The 20660-nt window shown below is 42.6% G+C and overlaps 1 protein-coding gene across 1 annotated transcript in view; it reads left to right on the forward strand.

Annotated features, from left to right (window-relative positions):
* Window positions 1-20660, forward strand: part of slc49a4 (solute carrier family 49 member 4) — an 86761-nt gene that overhangs the window by 51235 nt on the left and 14866 nt on the right. The window contains 2 exon segments of the mRNA NM_001004597.1: window positions 14213-14340; window positions 18870-19052. Coding sequence (NP_001004597.1) covers window positions 14213-14340; window positions 18870-19052 — 311 coding nt within the window.

Below are 20660 nucleotides of genomic sequence, written 5' to 3' on the forward strand. Positions count from 1 at the left end.
GCATTTTTCTTTTTTGTTTCTTTTTTTATTTGCTGTTCCAGTCTCATAACTTGTATGTCTGCATTCCAAACAACAACTTGACTTCTAGTTTATCATTTGGACAAATGGAAAAAGGTTCATATTTCAGATGAATCAAATGTTGAACTGTATCACAAATACTGCAGCAGACCTATTGGAGCCCGCATGGACCCAAGATTCTTACAAATATCAGTCAAGTTTGGTGAAGAAAAAAAACATGGTTTTAGATTACATTCAGTATGGGGGCTTGCGAGAGATCTGCAGAGTCGATGGCAACATCAACAGCCTGAGGTATCAAGACATTTGTGCTGCACATTACATAACAAACCACAGGAGAGGGCAAATTCTTCAACAGGATAGTGTTCCTTTTCATACTACAGCCTATGCATCAATGTTCCTGAAAGTAAAGAAGGTCAAGGTGCTCTAAGATTGGCCAGCCCAGTCATCAGATATGAACATTATTGAGCATGTATGGGATAAGATGAAGAGGGGCCATTGAAGATGAATCAAAAGAATCTTGATGAGCTCTGGGCAGCCTACAAGAACACTTTCTTTGCCATTGCAGATGACTTTAAGTTATTTGAATCATTACAAAGATGTATGGATGCCATCGTCCAAGCTAATGGGAGTCATACACAATATAAATTCATTATCCACTGCACCATGACTTAAAATTTTAAGCTCTACATTATTTCTGTTAAGTGAAAAGACTTTAAGCAAAGTCAGACCTTACTGTCCTAGACAAAGCAAGGCAAAAAAATAATAATAAAAAGAAATCGAGACATGATCTTGTTTTATTTTGGTCAAATACTGTAAGAGTAATCTAGAGGCCTTTGCCTTTCATATAAGCCACTTCTGATACCAAATGATCAATTAGAAGAAAAGTTGTGTGTGTGTGTGTGTGTGTGTGTGTGTGTGTGTGTGTATATGTTGTATATTATATATACAATATATAAATACATATACATACATACATACATATATAAATGTATGTATGTATATGTATTTATATATTGTGAAAACACATTGTCTTCATATTATTTAAAGAGTTTGCTGCAATATTGAGCTGAAGCTTGACTTTACAAAATTTAATAGTAATTTAAGTTTAAATAGCAATATCTGTCCATAAATCCAAATCACACAGCCCTACTACAAGTTGTTAAAGCCACTTAATATATAAACAAGTCCACTTTTTTATAACATAATCATTATAAAGTATTTTAAAGAGGTATATTTCGCTTGACAGCATTGTGAAGGGGAGAAAATGTTGACGTCTCATAAAAACAGGCTTTTAAGACCAGTACAGGATCGATTTAGGAGTGGGCTTATGGCAGGTGGTAATTCTACAATGACCATCGCACACAAAACTTTTCACTAAATCAATTAGGGCCAACCACACATAAAATAATTCATATTTAAAATATTATTATAATTATATGCAGGTTGTATGCTGAGCCCCTGACAGAAAAAAACTACTTGCAGAGGTATAAAGATATGAGCAAAAGAAGAAAAAACTAAAATATGCATTGTTATTTTCTACTTGTCAAAACAGTGATTCAGACCTAATTATTAAAGTTTCATGACAATAATGCTAGAATGCTGACATTACTAGAAACTTTCTAAGGTTTTTTTTAGCTTTTAAATGGCCTCGAATGAGTGGATCCGTGGCAACTAGGCATATAAGCCAGTCTCCAACTTGTGTCATACTTTTCAGATCAGTCCTGTGCTCCTGCTGAAAGCGCGTTTATTTTGTCTTTGTTAGGCTTTTTTTTTTTCTGGGTGTTTTGGATCCTCCCAGATCCCAAAGCTAATTTATTCTCTTCCTGCTAATTTATTAAAATCAGCTTTTGTTATGAACAGTGGGTGAAAATGCTAATGAAATGGTCATGTCACACAGACTGATTAAGACACTGGCGTAGAGTAGAGAGGAAGAGCAAAATGTTCTCTGCAAAAAAGCAAGAGATTTGTGTGTCCCTGATGACTAAATGTTTGCAGGAGGACTTCAATCAGCACATCCAGCCAGGTTTTGCATTCTGAAAACCTTTTAATTAGGCAAACTCTGAGTTTAATCAGTTGCCACATTGCTGCATTGGATTCGGTGTTGGTATGAGCATTGCTGTTAAGATTGAAAGCTACAAAAGGCCAAATTTACTAAACAGGCAAATTAACGTGAGAAAACAATCCCATTAAAAATTGCAGGTGGTCTTCACTTATGATCATATCATGCTTTTAATAGGACTTTGATCATTCCTTCAACAACTTGTAATGTTGGAAAGACTTTTTAAAAACTTATTTTTATTAGTTTGAACTGATATATTGTCTGTAAAAAACTGTAAATCTTAATATATGGAAACTTTCAAATGATGTAAATATTTTATAGTGCATGGAAAATTAAAATAAAAAAAGGAAAAAAGAAGGGGGTGTTATGCTTGGTTAGTAAAAACGTTCGAGGTTACTAAAGTAACCCTTCGTTCCCCGAGGAGGGGAACTTCAGCACTATAAGTGGATTTGATTGTAAAATCCACGCATTGGGAGGTTCGGTTCAGAAGCTACTCGTCTGAAAGAGTATTGAACGGGCCAATTAAGAATGAATTGGCAGCGCAAGCCTGCGCAGGTGAGCGGCATAAGCAATCAACTGAGTATATAAGCTCACCTGGCGCCAGCAGACGCTATCCTTTTTAAGCTGAAGAGACTTTCAACAGCTAAGGGACAGTCATTATGGCGACGGAGTATAGTGCTTCCGTTCCCCTCCTCGGGGAACGAAGGGTTACTTTAGTAACCTCGAACGTTCCCCTTCGGGGGGAACTTCAGCACTATAAGTGGATTTGATTGTAAAATCCACGCATTGGGAGCCCATTGAAAGCGCCATAATGACTGCACCTTACCAACACCCCCGATGAGGAGATAGTCAAGCAAGCGTGACGCACCCACATCATGGGGGGCGCGGTCCTCCAACGTGTCCCTGGCCCTAATTTATCCTACTTCAACAGAAGTTTTACGGATTTATATATATTTTTTGGGAAGTCGTGAGCATCTAGATAATTCTAGGAAAATACGACAGTACGTTGGGAAGCGTGCAATCCCGATAGGGAGGACGCTGCGGAGGCCATCCGTTACCCAAGGGGGGATAGATGGCAGAATTTACATATGGACTAGCCCTAAAAAGGGGGAGTACGCATAGCAAAAGAGTGGTTAGCGGGGAGGGAAGACACGGGTCCGCCCAGGGGGGGGGACTTAACCGTGGCTGAATAAGCATATGGGATCGCCTAGTGGGGACCACACATAGCAGGCACCTTTACCCAAAACGCGGGCTGACCAGCGGGCAGACCTACAACGTAGTGGGCCAGCAAGTGACTCCTCCGCTGAGTCAGTGCTGGGGGCCACGGAGGAATCTGCAGGGCTCACCTGACGGGGAACTTTACTGACAGATAAAAAGGCGCACGTATCTCCGTGTTAGGGAAAATGGCGCAGCAAGCGTGTTTCAACACCCTACCGTATTGTTCCCTCAATCACCAAGGGTTACCTAATACCCTTGAGGAAACCGGCTCCACTCGCAGATTGTAAAACCTTGCAAATGTGTTGGGTGTCACCCAGCCCGCAGCTCTACAGATGTCTGTTAGAGGGGCGCCGCGTGCGCGCGCTCGAGAGGATGCGAAGCTCCGAGTGGAGTGCGCACGCGCTCTCGGGGGACGCGGCTCATCTCGGCTCTGATAGTGAAAGAAAGGCATCCACAATCTAGTGGGAACTTATTTCGGTACGGCACTTCCCTGCTGCCGACCGCTATAACAGACGAAGAGCTGCTCAGATGATCTAAACTCTGAGTGCGGTCCGGATAATACGCAAAACACGAACTGGACAATAAATAAGGGCTGGGTCTGCCTCCTCCGAGGGCAGCGCTTGCAGGCTCACTACCTCGTATTAAAACGGAGTGGTAGGAACCTTGGGCACATATCGCGGGCGGGGTCTCAGGACGTGAGAGAAGCCAGCCCAATTACAGGCACGAGTCACTGACCGAAAAATGCCTCCGGGTCCCCGACCCTCTAATCGATATCAACGCGACCAGCAGAGCTGTCTTCAGGGACAGAAATATACTGAGTCGAGGATCGAAGGGATCTGACGCGGCTTGTGTAGCGAGGGCGAGATCCTAAGAGGGCATGAGAGGGGGCGGGGTGGATTAATTCGCTTAACGCCCCTGAGGAACCGGATGATGAGGTTATGCGTTCCCACGGTGCTGCCAGCCACCGCGTTATGAGAGCGGAGATGGCAGCCACGTAACCTTGAGTGTGGAGGGCGACAGCCTGCTCTCCAACTTCTCTCGGCGTAAAGAAAGCACAACGCTGATCTGGCAAATTACGGGGGTCTTCTCAGCGAGAGACACACCATTCAGTGAATAGACTTCACGTCAGGGCATAGGCGCGCTCGGGGAGGGGGCTCTAGCCCGAGTGACGGTATTAGCCACCGCAATCGGAGGTTACCTAAGTCTTCCTCGCGTCTAAAAATCTCCAAAGATCGGCGAGGGTGCCAGGTGGTGCCCTGTCCCTGAGAGAGTAGGTGCTCTCTCGAAGGGACTGCCAGGGGAGGGCTATCGCGAGGGAGAGCTCTGACATCCAGGTCCGGTTGAGCCAGAGGGGCGCAACCAGCAACCTGTTCCTCGTCCTCCCTGACCATGCACAGTAACTGCGCGAGCAGGCTCACTGGGGGAAACGCGTATTGCGCGTGCCCCGAGGCCAGCTGTAAGCCAGTGCATCCGTGCCGAGAGCACTCGGTCAGGGAAAGAACAACTGGCAATGAGCGATCTCGGGGGAAGCAACAGATCGATCTGGGCTTCCCCGAATCGCGCCCATATCAGCTGAACAGACTCGGGGTGGAGTCTCCATTCTCCAGGACGCAAGGCTGCCGTGTGAGCGCATCGGCTGCACGGTTGAGCTTGCCTGAATATGAATGGCGTGCAGCGATTTCAGCCGCGGATGACTCCAGAGGAGCAGACGGCGGGCGAGCTGAGACATGCGGCGAGAGCGCATACCCCCTATACGGCTGATATACGCCACCGCCGCCGTACTGTCCGTCCTGACCAGCACGTGTTGCCGCTCCAACACCGGAAAAAAACGGTGGAGAGCGAGGAACACTGCCAACAGCTCCAGGCGATATGCCAATGCAACTGGTTACCTTTCCACAGGTCCGCAGCCGCATGCCCGCAACGCACAGCCCCCCAGCCCGTGTTGGAAGCGTCTGCTGAAACGACAACAAGACTGGACGCCTGTTCTAGAGACACCCAGGCCTGTAGGAACGAGGGGTCGCTCCAAGGGCTGAGGGCGCGGCGACACAGCGCAGTAACAGAGACTCGGTGTGCGCGCGCGTGCCATGCGTGTCTGGGGACTCGATCGTGAAGCCAGTGCTGAAGTGGTCTCATATAGAATAATCCGAGCGGCATGAAGCGGCTGCGGATGCCATATGCCCCAGGAGCCTCTGAAATAGTTTCAGTGGGACCACTATTTTACTGTCGAGCTCTCTCAGACAGTACAGCATCAGCTGAGCGCGCTCTCTCCGGAGAGGCGCGCTGCCATGGTGACCGAGTCCAGCTCCAGCCCGAGAGAAGAGATCCTCTGCACGGGGGCGAGTTTGCTCTTTTCTCGGTTCACCTGAAACCCCCACAGGTGGAAGTGCCAGAGCACTTTGTCTCTGTGCATAATCAACTCTGTGCATAATCAAAAGAGAGGGCAAATTCAGCCAGTCGTAAAGAAATTGAGTATGCAGATGCCCGCGAGCCGAAGGGGCGCTGAGGCACCCTCCGCGGGCTTGGTGAGGACCCGCGGAGACAGAGAGAGCCCGAAGGGGAGGGCTTTGTATTGCCAAGCTCGACCTTCAAACGCAAACCGCAGAACTGTCGGTGGCGAGGAAGAGTGGAGACATGGAAATACGCGTCCATCAGGTCTAATGCTGCAGACCAACCCAGAGGACGAACGCACCGGAGGATGCGCTTCTGCGTGAGCATTCTGAACGGCAGCTTGTGCAGGCAGCGGTTCAAAACGCGCAGATCTAGGATTGGCCGTGACCCACCGCTCTTTTTGGGCACGATGAAGCATGGGCTCTAAAACCCGCTCTCCATCTCGGCTGGAGGGAGCGGCTCGATTGCATCCTTCGCCAGGAGGACAGCAATCTCCTCTCGCAAGACAGGGGCGGACAGGGGGCTGACCCTGGTGAATACACACCCGTGACTTGGGGGGCCGTTTCGCGAACTGAATCGCATAGCCGAGTCTGATTGTGCGTATGAGCCACCGCGAAGAGCTGGCCCGCGCTAACCAGGCAGGCAGAGCTCTCGCTAATGGACTCATCGCTACAATCGCTGACGTACCAGCAGTGGGGCAGCGCGGAGTGGGTGTGCTGATCCGGGAAGCTCGCGGGTCCCACGGAAAAGCTGGAGGTGAGATATTTGCTCTCACTCCGAACCCGAGCTCCGGAGGGGAGGCTCGATGGTTGGGGGAAAGGAGACCGTCCTCCCAGCGCTCGTAAGCCACTGGCGAAACGCACCGAATCTGCAAGCTAGAAAGCATAGCGTCCCAGACTGGCAGATTTCGGGCTGTCACATCTGGGGAAGTGAAAAGTGCCCTTTCATAATGTTTTCATGGCAGTAAAAAGTGCCGTTGGAAATGGGGCCCCGCCCTCCAGCGGGGAAAGAGCAAGTTCCCTCTTCTCCAGATGGCCTGTCCCAAGGGCGCTTCGCGGTCCGTTGCCGGACTTAGCGGCGTTCTGGGCAGGGGGGCTGCCTGCTTCCGAGGTGCCCGACGCGCTCGCTTCGCCTGAGGCGTGTGCGGGGGCGGAGCAGCTCTCGTAGGCGGGCGCCTTCGGCGAGGAGCAGGTATGAATGGCACGGCGGGCGGAGCGGGCTACGGACCGCCGATAAGACATCACCCACCAACTGCTCTCTCACCGCCTTGAATTCCTGGGTGAATTCACAGACAGTGTCGCCGAACCTGGCTGGGGATATGGGGAAGTCAAGAAAGCGGACTTTGTCGACTTTGCGCATATCAGCCAGGGGTGGCGCTCCTGGACCACTAATGTGGACATCGTCCTCCCCAACGCACACGCAGCGGACTCAGTAGTCCGAAGAGCTAAGTCGGCGGCGGTGCGAAGCTCGTAAGCCTGGGTTGGACCCACCCTCGTGCAGCTCGGCCAGCGCCTGCGCTTGGTAGCGCTGGTAGGTGGCTATCGCATGCAAGGCGGAAGCAGCCTGGCCCGCAGCTATGTAAGCTCTAGCTCCGAGGGAGGTAGATAACTTACAGGCTTTGGATGGGAGACGAGGCGAACCCGCCAAGAAGAGGCGCCGCGCGGATTTACCGTCATCGCGCACTCAACCTGAGGAAACGCCACATACCCCCTGGCCGTTTCACCGTCAAGAGTGGTTAGGGTGGAGGAACACGCAGCACGAGCAGAAAAAAGTGCTTTACAAGACCGCGTGAGCCTACTGTGCACCTCCGGGAAGAAGGGAACGCCCCTCTAGTCGGTCCGGCCGCGGAGCTGGGGGATAAACCATCTCCAACCCACGGCCGAAGCAGCCCGGGAAAGCACGGCTAACATGTCCGTTTCAGGATCCGTAGTGACAGCGCTCACCAGCCCGAAGGGGGCGAGCGGGTCTGGATCATCGGACAATGAAAGCCCACCCTCCGATGCCGCGGTGGACATCTGGTCTCCGGTGTCATCGGGCGTAAGGGCTACCATCTGTTAGACGGATCGCTTCCCCCGCCCGAAGCTTGGATGGAGCGCTTAGAGGAGCGGGAGGTCCGCGGGCCCGTGGGCGACGGATTATCTCTCGCTGAAACCCTCAGATCTGCCCGAGTGCCCGCTGCAGAGCAGGGGACAACTGGGGTGGTTCGCCCTTTTGCAAAGGCTAACCGCGATCTTGCGCAACAGTCATGGCATCGCAATGACGACATGAACTGCCCGCGAGCAGCGCATTAACATGCTGGACCCCCAGACATGTAACACAGTGCCCGCGCCCATCATCCGAGGACAGGAAACCACCGCATCCAGAAACGCACAGTCGGAGCGCCGTCCTGATAAGGACGTGCTGCACGACTGTGTTGCTCTTTCTGTGAAGTTTGCAACTTTATACGCACCGCTCTGGAGGACCGGACCCAAAGAACGCCAGGCAAGGGAGAAACCCAGCTCGACCGTCTGCCACTGCGTGTACACACTCTGGACCGGGAGAATGCTCTCGTTCGCTCAGAATCGCTGGTCACAGCAGGAGGAACCCTCATCGACTCGATCAGAAAGTCTCTGAAGCGAAAAGGATAGCGTCTGCTGGCGCCAGGTGAGCTTATATACTCAGTTGATTGCTTATGCCGCTCACCTGCGCAGGCTTGCGCTGCCAATTCATTCTTAATTGGCCCGTTCAATACTCTTTCAGACGAGTAGCTTCTGAACCGAACCTCCCAATGCGTGGATTTTACAATCAAATCCACTTATAGTGCTGAAGTTCCCCCCGAAGGGGAACGTATATACTATAAATGCTTAAAAGTCTCTGAAATAAAGCCTGAATGAAAGAAAAGCTTTTCTCTGTTCTATAAGGATGAGTATTTTTAAATTTTTTTTTATTTCACCTTGTCCACGCATTCACATTAATATTGTACCATATTTCATTTAATAATCTTAACTTATAAATTTTGCATCTCAGAGGAATCAAGCACAATTCCATGTGCAACAGGTTTACACAAATAACTAAGGGGGTCTTAAAAATAATGTTTTCAATTTTAAAATCCAAATTTTGAGCCTAAAAAAGTCTTAAATTCACTAAAATATTCTGTTGTAGATCTTAAATCATTTTAAACGAGTCTTAATTTTCATTTGTCCATGTAAAGCTACCCAATCAAACCAACACCCATCCTATCACTAACATTCCATATCAATAAAATGTGTCAACTCTTATTTATTAACTCTATTTGCCAACTCTATTTATATTTTTTCCATTTATATACATATAGTTTAATTATCTTCCTTAATATAACATTTGGTTTTAATGTTTTTTTTTATTTTTATTCTGACTGGGCAATTTGAAAAAAAAACTTAGCGTTTAGCCTTATGTACTGTAAGTCTGAAATTTATTTCATAATGGTCTTAAAAAGGTCTTAAAAAGTCTTAAATTTGACTTGATGAAACCTGTAGAAACCCTGTACCTGTATTCATGCCTTCCATTAGGGATGCAAATCTACATCTCTTTATCTGATCTGAACTGCGATTAAAAATGCGGTTTACTATACTTTCATGAACGAGCTGCAGGTTTGATGTGGTGGTTTTAACAGCACCAATGATAGACCAAGCATAATCACAAGGTACGCTACACTATGCTACTGTTTATTTAATACCATTTTTTTCCAATAATTTTGTCAGTTTTCATGACAAATTAAGAAAATAACTACAATATTTTAACCTCAAATTAATAAATTATATCTAAAACTGTATATATAGACATATAAAACCTTTACATTTTAGATTGTATTACATTTTTTATATTGATTTCGTGACATTCATGGTGCACTGACAATGCTTTATATTTTTGACTTAACTTCACTACACAAGAATTCTTTTATTAAAATGTATAATTTATACATATGTTTATATATTATTTATAATACAATTTTGTCATTTAATACAGGCAGTCAGATAAATGAACTGTTTTTACCAATTTTACCAGCTCAAAAAAAGGTCTTTGACCGTATCAACAAAACTCAAGTGCATGCACAGAACAACATGTGCATTTATAGCAAATTAATCAATGCAAATACATTTAAAGTGTTGAAAAGATTTTTATGCATTATTGAAACATCAGGGAGGACACAGCAAAGAAATATGACTTATTAAATTAAAACTACTTTATAATGTTATGCGACACATTTAAATTAAAAGGGAAACATAAGAGCAATCTTAAGCAAAAAGAAAGACTCCTAGCCTATAAGGTGTCTTATGGAACATCTTAAGCTGACTAGTAGCAAATTTTTTTCTTTCCCTTATATTTATTCATCATAATGATGGAACTTGTGACCTTAGTTGGCTAATTATGGTTTTTGGAAATGCACCCCTGGGCGGATTGTTTGATTTTAAGGGCGTTCGCTTGCACTGGTCCAACAATGAAAAAAACGGTTGTTCCTTCCGCTACCTGGTGGATATTGCGAAAAGCACAAAAATGAAAAGCGGCCTTTGCTGCTGCACCACAGTGCGTGACTTCGCATGACAAATTGTAGCACTACTTGTGAAGAAACACACATTCTCTGTGACCATATCGGTATTATCCCGCTTGCTTTTTGAGCATTATCAAGCAAGTTTATAAACACCTTTGATTGGTCATTGTGTTTCCGCACTCAACAGAAAGGATTGGCTCTAATGCTGCGTTCACACCAGAGTAATTTACATGTTAAGTCAGTGCAAAAACGCGAATAGACATCCTACGGTGCAATACGCGCAAATGAGGCAGTGCAAGTCGTGCGAGTTGAGCGTTTTGCGAGATTGATGCACCTAAAGGGCATTCTGCACATACCGCACGAATCGCTTGAGTTGGAAAATCTGTACTTCATCGAACATTCGCGCCACATTAAATGAGCTTTCTCTTGTAGGGGCGAATGAAACAAGTAAACTCAAAATGTTCACGTGTCTTTATGTGCGAATAGTGCGATTTATTCTTGCATACTGCGTCTGGTGTGAACACAGCAAAACAGTCAGCTCTGGCGTTATTCGCCGATGTTATATATGGCCGCGGGTTGGATAATTATAATTACTTGTGCTCGCCTCCCTCACCATAGTAATAATCTAAATAATTCCAGCTTTTGGGATTTGAAAATCACACTTTTTCAAATCACGGTTTCGGTTTGAAAGTAATTAATTGTGCAGGCCTACCTTCTATTGCTAATTTTTCACTAGATGCCATTTGTAAATTCTGAGTGAAGTTTAATACTAAAAGAAGGTTTGCACTGGCACAAGCTGTTAGTGAATCCAGCCAAAAGTTGTTTCAAATGTCAATGAAGATCTGCCCGCTGCCCTTGTTGTGTGTGTTGTATTTTGTGTTGTGTGTGTGTGTTTATTCAAATGAGCCATGAGCTGATGGGAATTGATAAAGCTGATTAAAGAATGCACACCCTGCTGGTTGCTTTGGCACTTTTACGTGTTTGCTTTTTTCTCACTTTGGCTGTTCTGTTGGGACAGGTTGCAGAGAGAAGCAACAGATGCCCCACTAAGTCTCCGTGGCAGCCTGGTCCTATTAGTGGTCGTTTGGCGAGTGATCTCTCGTTAATGGGCCCCTGTGAGTTACGGGGTCCAGCGGCCTCCCCGTGCCACGAATCGTGTGGGAAATGCGTTAACATGAGTTATTATACGCTCTCCGCCGCGGAGCACAGCCCTTTGGGTCAAGTCCACGCTTTAGAAAAATGGATGCATTAAAATTGAGCTGCAGGGGCGATGGCTTCACATTCTAATTGATGCCATTCTGGAGGTGGATATAATAGCTGCAAGTCCTCGTCAAAGACTCGTCCTCGTTTGCCGTTATGGTGGAGTTATCCTAGACGGGTGAATCATAAGAGGCTGTCTCTGCAGGTCAATTAACAGTTTTGTGGTGTGAGGTATGCTGAGCAGTTGGGCAAACAATGTGAGGCCTGACCAACCACCAGACTTTAATCGTCAGACAGCAGTCGGGAGGTAGGGGTGACATTGCTATTTGAATGAAAAACGAGACTGTGTTTCGGAGGGTCATGAAAGTAAAGTGTGAAGCAGAACCAATTAAAGTCTACGCTTGATTATTACAGGAAGAGTCAAAAGTGAAATGTATATATTCTTCGTATATTCCAACCTATATAATTTTTTTTTTATTTAGCACAAAAGAGACATTTTGAAGACCACAGCTCCAAATTACCCTAAAAAACACATAGAAGTATTGCAGAAGGGTTCTGTACATCTGTATATGTTTTGATATGCCGAATTTAAATGTACTTGAACTGAGATTGAGATGTGTAAAAATTATTTTCAATGAATGTTTACATAAATCTAGTATTTTTCTTACACAAACGCTGCAACCTTTTTTTTTTTTATTATTAACTGTTTAACTGTTCCATTCTGTGCCAATCCAGGCAAAAATATTTTTTTGATGATGATTCAATGTCAATTTGTCATTTTATTTGTTGAACCCCAGGAAGAATAGCCACTATGTATGTAGGTAGTGACTAATGGGGATCCAGTGTATCCTCTAGGATTTTTTCCAGCTCTGACAGCAGGCCTTTTACCCAGATACCAGATACCTATGGCAGTATTTCAATGACTTATGATATGAGCGCAGTATTACAAGTCGAGATCACATTTATGCAATACGAGCATGCCAAACTCTTTGCTTGTGCACCGATTTCCTGCACAAAACTTTTTGCAAACCCTCAAATATACGCGGCTCAAGTGCAGATTTTCTTGTGTGATCACAAATAAACGCTGCTGAAGTACGATTTAGTGCATTTATGTTACGAGCATGTCTCCAACAATTATTAGATTTGCTAGAATATTTATGAATGTCTCCAATAGACAGAGCGGCATTAATGCTTTCTGAAGTAAAGTGAAACGGCTATAAACCACTGCATGATCAAGTCATTGTATGCAGAGCCATAGATCTTTATCTATAAAGTATAACTATGGAAACTGTGTTCATCTTAACTGAAAGCTGCGTCATGTTTGCTGGCCTCACACACCTGTCAGTCAGCATGTCACCTTAAAAGTTTAAACAAATAAAGCACAGCACTACTACTGTTACAGAAATGTTTGCGCTGTTATAATTCACTTAGCTTTTAATACGTTTTGGTGCGATTTATAACCCGCTATTAAAAAACCCCAAAAAAGACGACTAAATGTTTTAAATAAGAAGCTGTAATGTATGCGTGGTGGGATGAATTTTGGTGTGGCATCTCACAATGGAAGAATGAATGTTGCAGAAACCATAGGTATCTTCATAAACAACAATAGTGGAGTTGACTGGAATGTAATACAAATGCTCAAGTTATTGACTTACTAATGCAAGTATTATGTAAAATAAGACATTGATGATAATCCGATATATCTGTTTGAAAACCTTTTTTCTGGTACTGTTTTGTCAAATAACAAAAAATAAATAAAGTGTAAATGAATAAAGCTTATGTATAGCCTGCTACAAAGAAACTAGCTGCCAGGCAACAAAATGGTAGCATTACACACACAAGCTCTTTACCATTTCAGCATGATCCGTGCCTGGAATTACGTGCAGAGAATGCTTTGTAATCATGCGCGATGTAACAAGCTCATGTGGAAATACAACTGGAACCATACCGCATTGTTCTTAGAATTGTGGGAAAGCTGCTAAAGTGATTTAAAGGACTAGTTTAATCGATGTACACAGATCTTGTAGCACATTTATGTAATGTCATTCTGTGATCATCATTGGCTGCCCTCAAATAGCATCTACTTTGTCATCATACACTGTAGTTGATGAGTTCTTGTCAACATCATGTTGAGAGTAGTTTTTAAGTAATGTGGCCCCTTTTATGGTGCTTTATTTGTAATTTCAGAGCCTTCCTTCGGTCTCATTTTCTTTTCATTGTATGTTAAAAAGTGCTGTTTTATCATACTGATAAACATTAAAAGACAGGACAGAAAGACATTTTTTCTGGAATGATTACTTTTAAAAGAATAAAAAGCCCATAAGCTATCATTAAAAAATATGTGTCTTTGAGCTCTGATGCAACAAATAATAGCTCCTCCATAAAATATTTTTATTATGACGGCTTTCATCTTTTAAAGATGGTGCATAACATGCCCTAGAGAAATTGCCATGTATTGCCGTCATGTTAGAGGTGTTAAAATGTGTCTGATACCCGATGAGAGGAAACGCTGTGGAAAAATTCATCAAAAACAATGATGTTAGAGCGGATCAAATATACAAGACAGCATGAGCATTTGTTTTGAGTTCTCTTCAGTAGGCACGTTTTTTTGAGGGACAAGATTTTCCGCTTGCGTCTGGTCTCTGACGTCGGTGCCAAAAATAACATCTGTGAAAAAGTTTCACCTGCGCCTGCCTGTAATTTGCCGCCTCTGTAGTTTTTGTGTGCGTGCGTGTGTGTCTTGTTCTGTCACCTTTGAGCTATGACTCGAGATTCAACTCTCTCTCCTCCTACACTCTTTTGTTTTCTGTTTTTGCCCTCAGGTTTGCTGACTATATTCGAGGAATGCTGAAGCTGATTTTGGTGCTGATGTTTGCCGGCGCATCCTTGGCGGCCACCTGGTTCACGCTCACCTGCCTGACCAGGCTCACTCACCTGCCCTCCACGAAAGGTACGCTGTAGTGAAAAGGACAGTATGTTCTGCCTCGTGCACATCCCCTAAAACTGTCACCCCGCAGGGAGTCTGGCAGACGAAAGCCAGCGTAGGGAAGCTGCAATTGTATTGGTGAGAGGGAGCCAGAGGAACTCATTAAGTCCAGATCAGTTAAGGGAAAAAGCGAGTGGGGCTCTAGAGAAGCCGGCCTGAAACAAACATATGCCCCATAGATCAGCCTGCTCAAATATTTCCATCAATTATCATTTGATGGTTGGCACCTGACTTTTTTTTATCTGTTTTCTCCCAGAATTCCTGGCAGGCTCATGGGCCGTCGCTCCATCTGCCATGATTTTATATCGCACACTCGTGTCCCATTGTCATCCTTGGCTCCCCATGCCCCTCGTGATTCATATCACTCACTAATGAATACAAGGCTATGTTGTGGCAACATCAATTCATCACAACTTATTCTAGCTGGAATCGTTATGCATGGAATAATTGACAGCAGTTCTTTGTCTACCATGTCCCTGTAATTTAACAGCGCCGCTGTCATTTTTTTCCACTTATGTCACGGTTACCACGTGGATACCAGTACTTCCCTTCGTACGCTTTATCAAATTAAAGCCTGCCACCAGAAAAAAATTGAGATTTGTGTGTGTGTGTGTGTGTGTGTGTGTGTGTGCGCGCATGTGTGTGTAGTGCAATTTTAATGTCTCGGAGTCTGAAAGACATTTGACAAGAAATGCTGTTGCTTAGAAGCAACAATGCACACTTGAATAAATGCATTTATATCAAATGTGACACCAGTATAAGTGCTTGTCATAGAATGCATGATTGTAAAAAGTTTTATTTTTTATTACTTCATTCAAGAGGTTTAAAAATCCATTTGAAATATATGGATCTGAATGTCTAAATAATATTCTGTTCATTTTGAGTCTGGGGCGACATGTTATCTTAGTGGTTAGCACTGTCGCCTCACAGCAAGATGGTCGCTGGTTCAAATCCCAACTGGGTCAGTTAGCATTTCTGTGTGGAGTTTGAATGTTCTCCCCATGTTGGCGTCGGTTTCCGGGTTAATTTTCCCCCTTTTCATGATAATATGACAATCTGCAGTCTTGGCTGCTGAAAATCTACCTGAAATGTTCACTAAATAATAAAACAAAAATCATAAATTAGAAAACATTTTATATTAAATTGTAATCAATTTTACAAATAACATTTTATTTATTGTATTTTTTATCAAATAATTATAGTCTTATATTTTCAAATTACTATTCTTCAAATAATTTAAAGATTTTTGGGAAACACTTTATTTTGATAGTCCATTTGTGTATTAGTAGACTTTCTTCCTAATATCTGTTGATACTGCTTCTAAACAGACATTTAACTGACTATAAGAAACTTTGCAAGTACATGTCAACTTACACTAACGCTAACCTCTACCTAACAGTCTACTTATAATCTAATGAGAATTAGTTGCCATGTAGGTGCAATGTAACTTAAATTCAACAAACAGGCCATCAAAATAAAGTGTGATCAATTTTTGTATTAAAGTATTTAAAAGCCACTAGAACAGCCTTATATATTTCAGTATGATGTATTAATTATGATAAAACATTGCTGCTTCTTCTCCACATGATCATGACTAGAAGAACTGAAAGCGGTGGACAGTGGCATAATAAAAGCTCTACTGCTGTTGTGTTGCATCAGCAATTGATTCAGGCTCTCCCCGTGTTCACATGGGTTTGCCCCACAGTCCAAAGACATGCGCTGTAGGTGAATTGAATAAAGTAAATTGGCAGTTGTGTATGTGTATAAATGAGTGTGTATGAATGTTTCCTAATACAGTACTGGGTTGCAGCTGAAAGGGGATCCGCTGTGTAAAACATTTGCTGGATAAGTTGGCGGCTCACTATGCTGTAGTGACCCCTGATTATTAAAGGGACTAAACCAAAGAAAAATGGATGGTTTTTCAGTCTTACTCTATTTCATACTACCATGATAAGAAGTGTTAAATATTTCAGAAATATTTTTGGAGGAGTCCCATAGGATGTAATGAAGATGACAACTTCCATGATTCCCCACAGCAGCATCAAAACACATTTGTAAATATGTGCCCTTTAATGGCAAAAATCCCATACTGGGATTATAAAATGAAGTTTTAATCCCTAGTTGCAATATTTCCGATAAAGCCATGGCACATCAAGCTGATGTAAAATAATTATTGGCACCCCAATCTGACAGTATTGTCTGTGCCTTGGCCAAAATGCTGCGCTCAAACACAAAACGGCTACAGGCGACTGCAAATAAATATATTCAGAGCCTAAAAATATTTGCATATTAAAACACTCTTATGATGACGTAACATTAGAACAGCTTTTTTTCTGAGCTGTCTTTGCTTGCTTTTATTTTATTCTCTCGTACAACCCGTTCATTAAACCGAACATCCAATTAGAGTGATCTCTCTTACTGACAGCCTAACACCACTTCAACACACCAATCCCTCACTGACAGTGTGGATTTAACATGCTGAATTAGGCCAACTGCCATCAACGTGAGCCCAACTAGTGTCCAAATTTGAAACGTATAACAAAAACTAGCCCTACAGATTTTCACTGACAGCCAAATGTCAGCTAATGTTTAATGACAGCCAAAAGTTACCATCTTCAGGGTATCCATGGGGTCTTAAATTTTTTAAATAAAATTTCAGGCTTTAAAAAATATAAATTAACAGAAATATTGTTTTGTGTCTTAAATCATTTTTAACAGGTTTTAATTTTCCATGTAAAGCTACACAATCAAGCTAACACCATTCCATCTCAAAAAAAGTTTTAACAAAAGGTTATTTATTAACTGTATTTACCAATATTTTTTAATTATCTTTCTTACAATAACATTTGTTTTAATGATTTTTAAGATGTTTTTACTGGGCCATTAGAAAAAATCTTTAGCGTTTAGCCTTGTGTAAGTCCTAATTTCCTTTTTATAATAGTCAAGATCTTAAAAAGTCTTATATTTGACTTGATGAAACCCTGATCTTCTCAAACACTGACAGATTAATCTGATAACTTGTAAACCTAAAGGAAAGTTTATGAAAATACATTAATACATTTTTCTTAACAATATTACTCCCAAGCAGCCTCCCGTTGGGTCCTAGTACCTGCCCTTCTAGAAATTTATTCAAAGACTGATTGCTAGACTACTAAAGATGAAAGAAATGCTCGTTCCATCTAGGAGCAAAGCATCAACTGAGGTCATAAAATCACAAGTCTGATTTTAATTTATTGTAAAAAGCTAATAAATAAAGATCTTAAGCCGGACTCTGCAAATTAACCTTTAAATTAACACTTTTCAAAAACACACAAACAGAAAAGATGTTGGCATCAGCTCAACACAAAGCAGTTTGAAAATATAGGTAAAAAACCAATACATTGGGGATTGAAAGTTTGGGCACCCCAGGTAAAAATTGTACTAATGTACAAAAAAGAAGCTATGGAAAGATGTAACAATCTCCAAAAGGCATTAAATTGCAGATTAGCCATTCTTATAGTATGTCAAAAAAGTTATATTTTTTTACACTTTTAAAATAATTGAAAAGAAAAATGGCGTTTACAAAAGTTTAGGCACCCTGCAGAGTTGATATCTGGTACGGGTCATTAGATTTTGAGTATCAACCGATACCGAAACCCGATTCCATACTTCTATAATACATAAAACAAGAATAGAGAAGAGCGTAGAAACAGATCCAGGATGTTTCTTATTTTTTATGTATTCATCTTATTTTACATTCAACAGCTCTGTTAACAAACAGCACTGTGAGGTAGCTTGAACAATCAAGTAACAAAAAACAAATTCTTCAATTTTGGAAATCAGTGCAACAGTAAATATAGCATCTCACCTTAAAATACCCAGCAGGCAATCTCAAGTTTACATATCTCACAGTTTGCCGTGGTAATGTTAATGTCATTAACTTTATAATATCTCCAGACCGTAGACATACTCGCGTTTTTCGCTTCTAGCTGCTTTCGTGTTCTACTTTGCCAGCATTTAACCAGTAGCATCTCTGCAACAAAGTGATGTCATGCCGCACACGTTGCTGTTTCTGTGTGAAGTCAAGAAAGAGGTTTAACTCTGTGTCAACGCATAACTATAGATGTGTTAAAAATAATGAGTATATATATATTTATATAGATACATAAATATTCAAGTCCTGATCGGGAGGTAACATCCGATTCCAATGGAATCTAAAAACTGTGTGATTGGCCCCGATTTTTTAATCATGTGACCAGATCTGGCCATCCCTAGTATCAGTAGTACCAACTTGGCACATAATCATTACTTGAATATGAGGTGTAGCAGTGTTTTTCTTGTTGATTAGAGTATTTTTGCTAAAATGGCCTGCAAAGCAGAAAAACTCAATTAGAAAGCATTTCTCCATCAAAAATCATTTGCAAAGCTGTCTTTCTATATATGTAAAAAGATACTGTATTATTCTAGAAATCTTTTTGAAATACAGCTCACTCACTCTCTTTCTCTGTCTTTAGCCACACTGTACACCTCCTGCATCCTGGTTGGCATCTTCATCAACAGCAGTGTGCCCATCTTCTTGGAGCTGTTCATTGAGACGGTTTACCCTGTACCCGAGGGCATCACCTGCGGGGTGGTCACTTTCCTCAGCAACCTCTTCACTGGGCTTCTGCTGTTTTGCCTCACTTTTTACTTCACAGGTAGCTTCATATTTTTCTTCATTATAGACAGCAAAGCAAACTAAGCTTTTACTCAGTCTAAATAAACAGGTACACACAGCAGAGATATGGATTTAAGTTTTTGAATGACGATTAACTTTCGATGTGAGGCGGTTTTGATGAAAAACTGTGCTGGGAGATTGACTTGTCTGGCCTATGGCGCTGTGTAAATAGGAGCTTCCAGCTGAATATTGATGAGCCACTTTCTGACAGGTGTCTTTAGACTGACAGGTAGTCCAGTTTTATTCTAGCTTGGTGGACACTGTTTTGTCAGGTTAACAGAAAGGCTGTTGATGTTTTTCCATTCAGATAGACACCCTGTCATGATGGGTTATGTTTAATAGTGTGCCTACACAACATATATACGTAAATAAATATATTCATTCTTGGGGTTAAATCACACTTGCAATATGAGCACTAAACAGTGAAAATGAATCCCATAGATCCCAAAGAGAAATCTGATTTATAGAGGACTAGAAGTCGATAGAGTTTGAGTTATTAGTTATTAGTTTTTAAAGAACCCCTATTTTGCAGTTTAAATGGTCATATTTTGGTTTTTGGGGTCTCTGATTACAGGCTGATATGCATGCAAGGTCAAAAAAACGACTTTTACCGAATTATCCCAACGACTCCCATATGATTTGTTCAGCGATTCATTTGCTCCCAAACCTCTCTTTTGCGTAAGCTGATCTGCTGTGATTGGTCCAATGACCCAGTCGGTTGTGATTGGTTGACTGGGTTCAGTGCGAGACAGAGAGAAACGCCCACCACAGATATGAAGTAGAACAGTATGTGAGAGCCCAATACAGGAATGCATTAAAGCAATGCAGTTAAACACCAGCATATTACTCCACTTTTAACCTTAACCCCATGTAATAACAACACACATTTAATTTTAACCCACACAGTGGCAAAAGTTGAACTATTTTGAAAATTGACTGTGTCACGCATGTGACGAACAGCTGATGTGGCCATAGCAAAGGCAAACAGCAGAGGATTGCAAGTTCAGAAACGCATTTAAATCGGTAAAGGAAAAAGCACGCGTTGTATTTTCAGCGGGCTTTTGGATGCAATATGTGAATAACCCATAAACATTTAACCTGAGAGATACAGTATAAACTCTGATCTATAATAGATAATTGATTACAAGCCGTGCAGAGCGATTACAAGTTACAGCACAGTTAAATACATATTTTGCAAACTACACAAAATGAGGCAACAACTTTAAATACATTTACAGTACATGTTATGATCCGGAAAAAGAAGAAACTGGTCCATCTGAACTGTAACAGTTACTGACTAAAGCTGCGGTCACTGGACTTTTCTCCCCATAGACTTCCATTCATACGCACGTTAATGCGTCGGACCAGAAACGCAAGGTCATGCTGCAACTTTCGCAAATCACTGCGCTGGAAAGTTCACGCTTGGTGAACTCTGACCTGCGAAATCGCATCTCTTGACTGCGTGAGACCAATCAAGGATCAAAACATGACCTCTCTGTACAGAAACTTAACATATGGAGCAATCGCTTGCTTTTTTTAATGTCTAATCATCTTGTCTAATTCCGCCCCTTTTCGCAGCGCTGTATAA

The sequence above is a fragment of the Danio rerio genome, chromosome 9 (genome assembly GCF_052040795.2).
Source record: "Danio rerio strain M-AB ecotype USA chromosome 9, GRCz13ab, whole genome shotgun sequence".
Classification (NCBI taxonomy): Eukaryota; Metazoa; Chordata; class Actinopteri; order Cypriniformes; family Danionidae; genus Danio; species Danio rerio.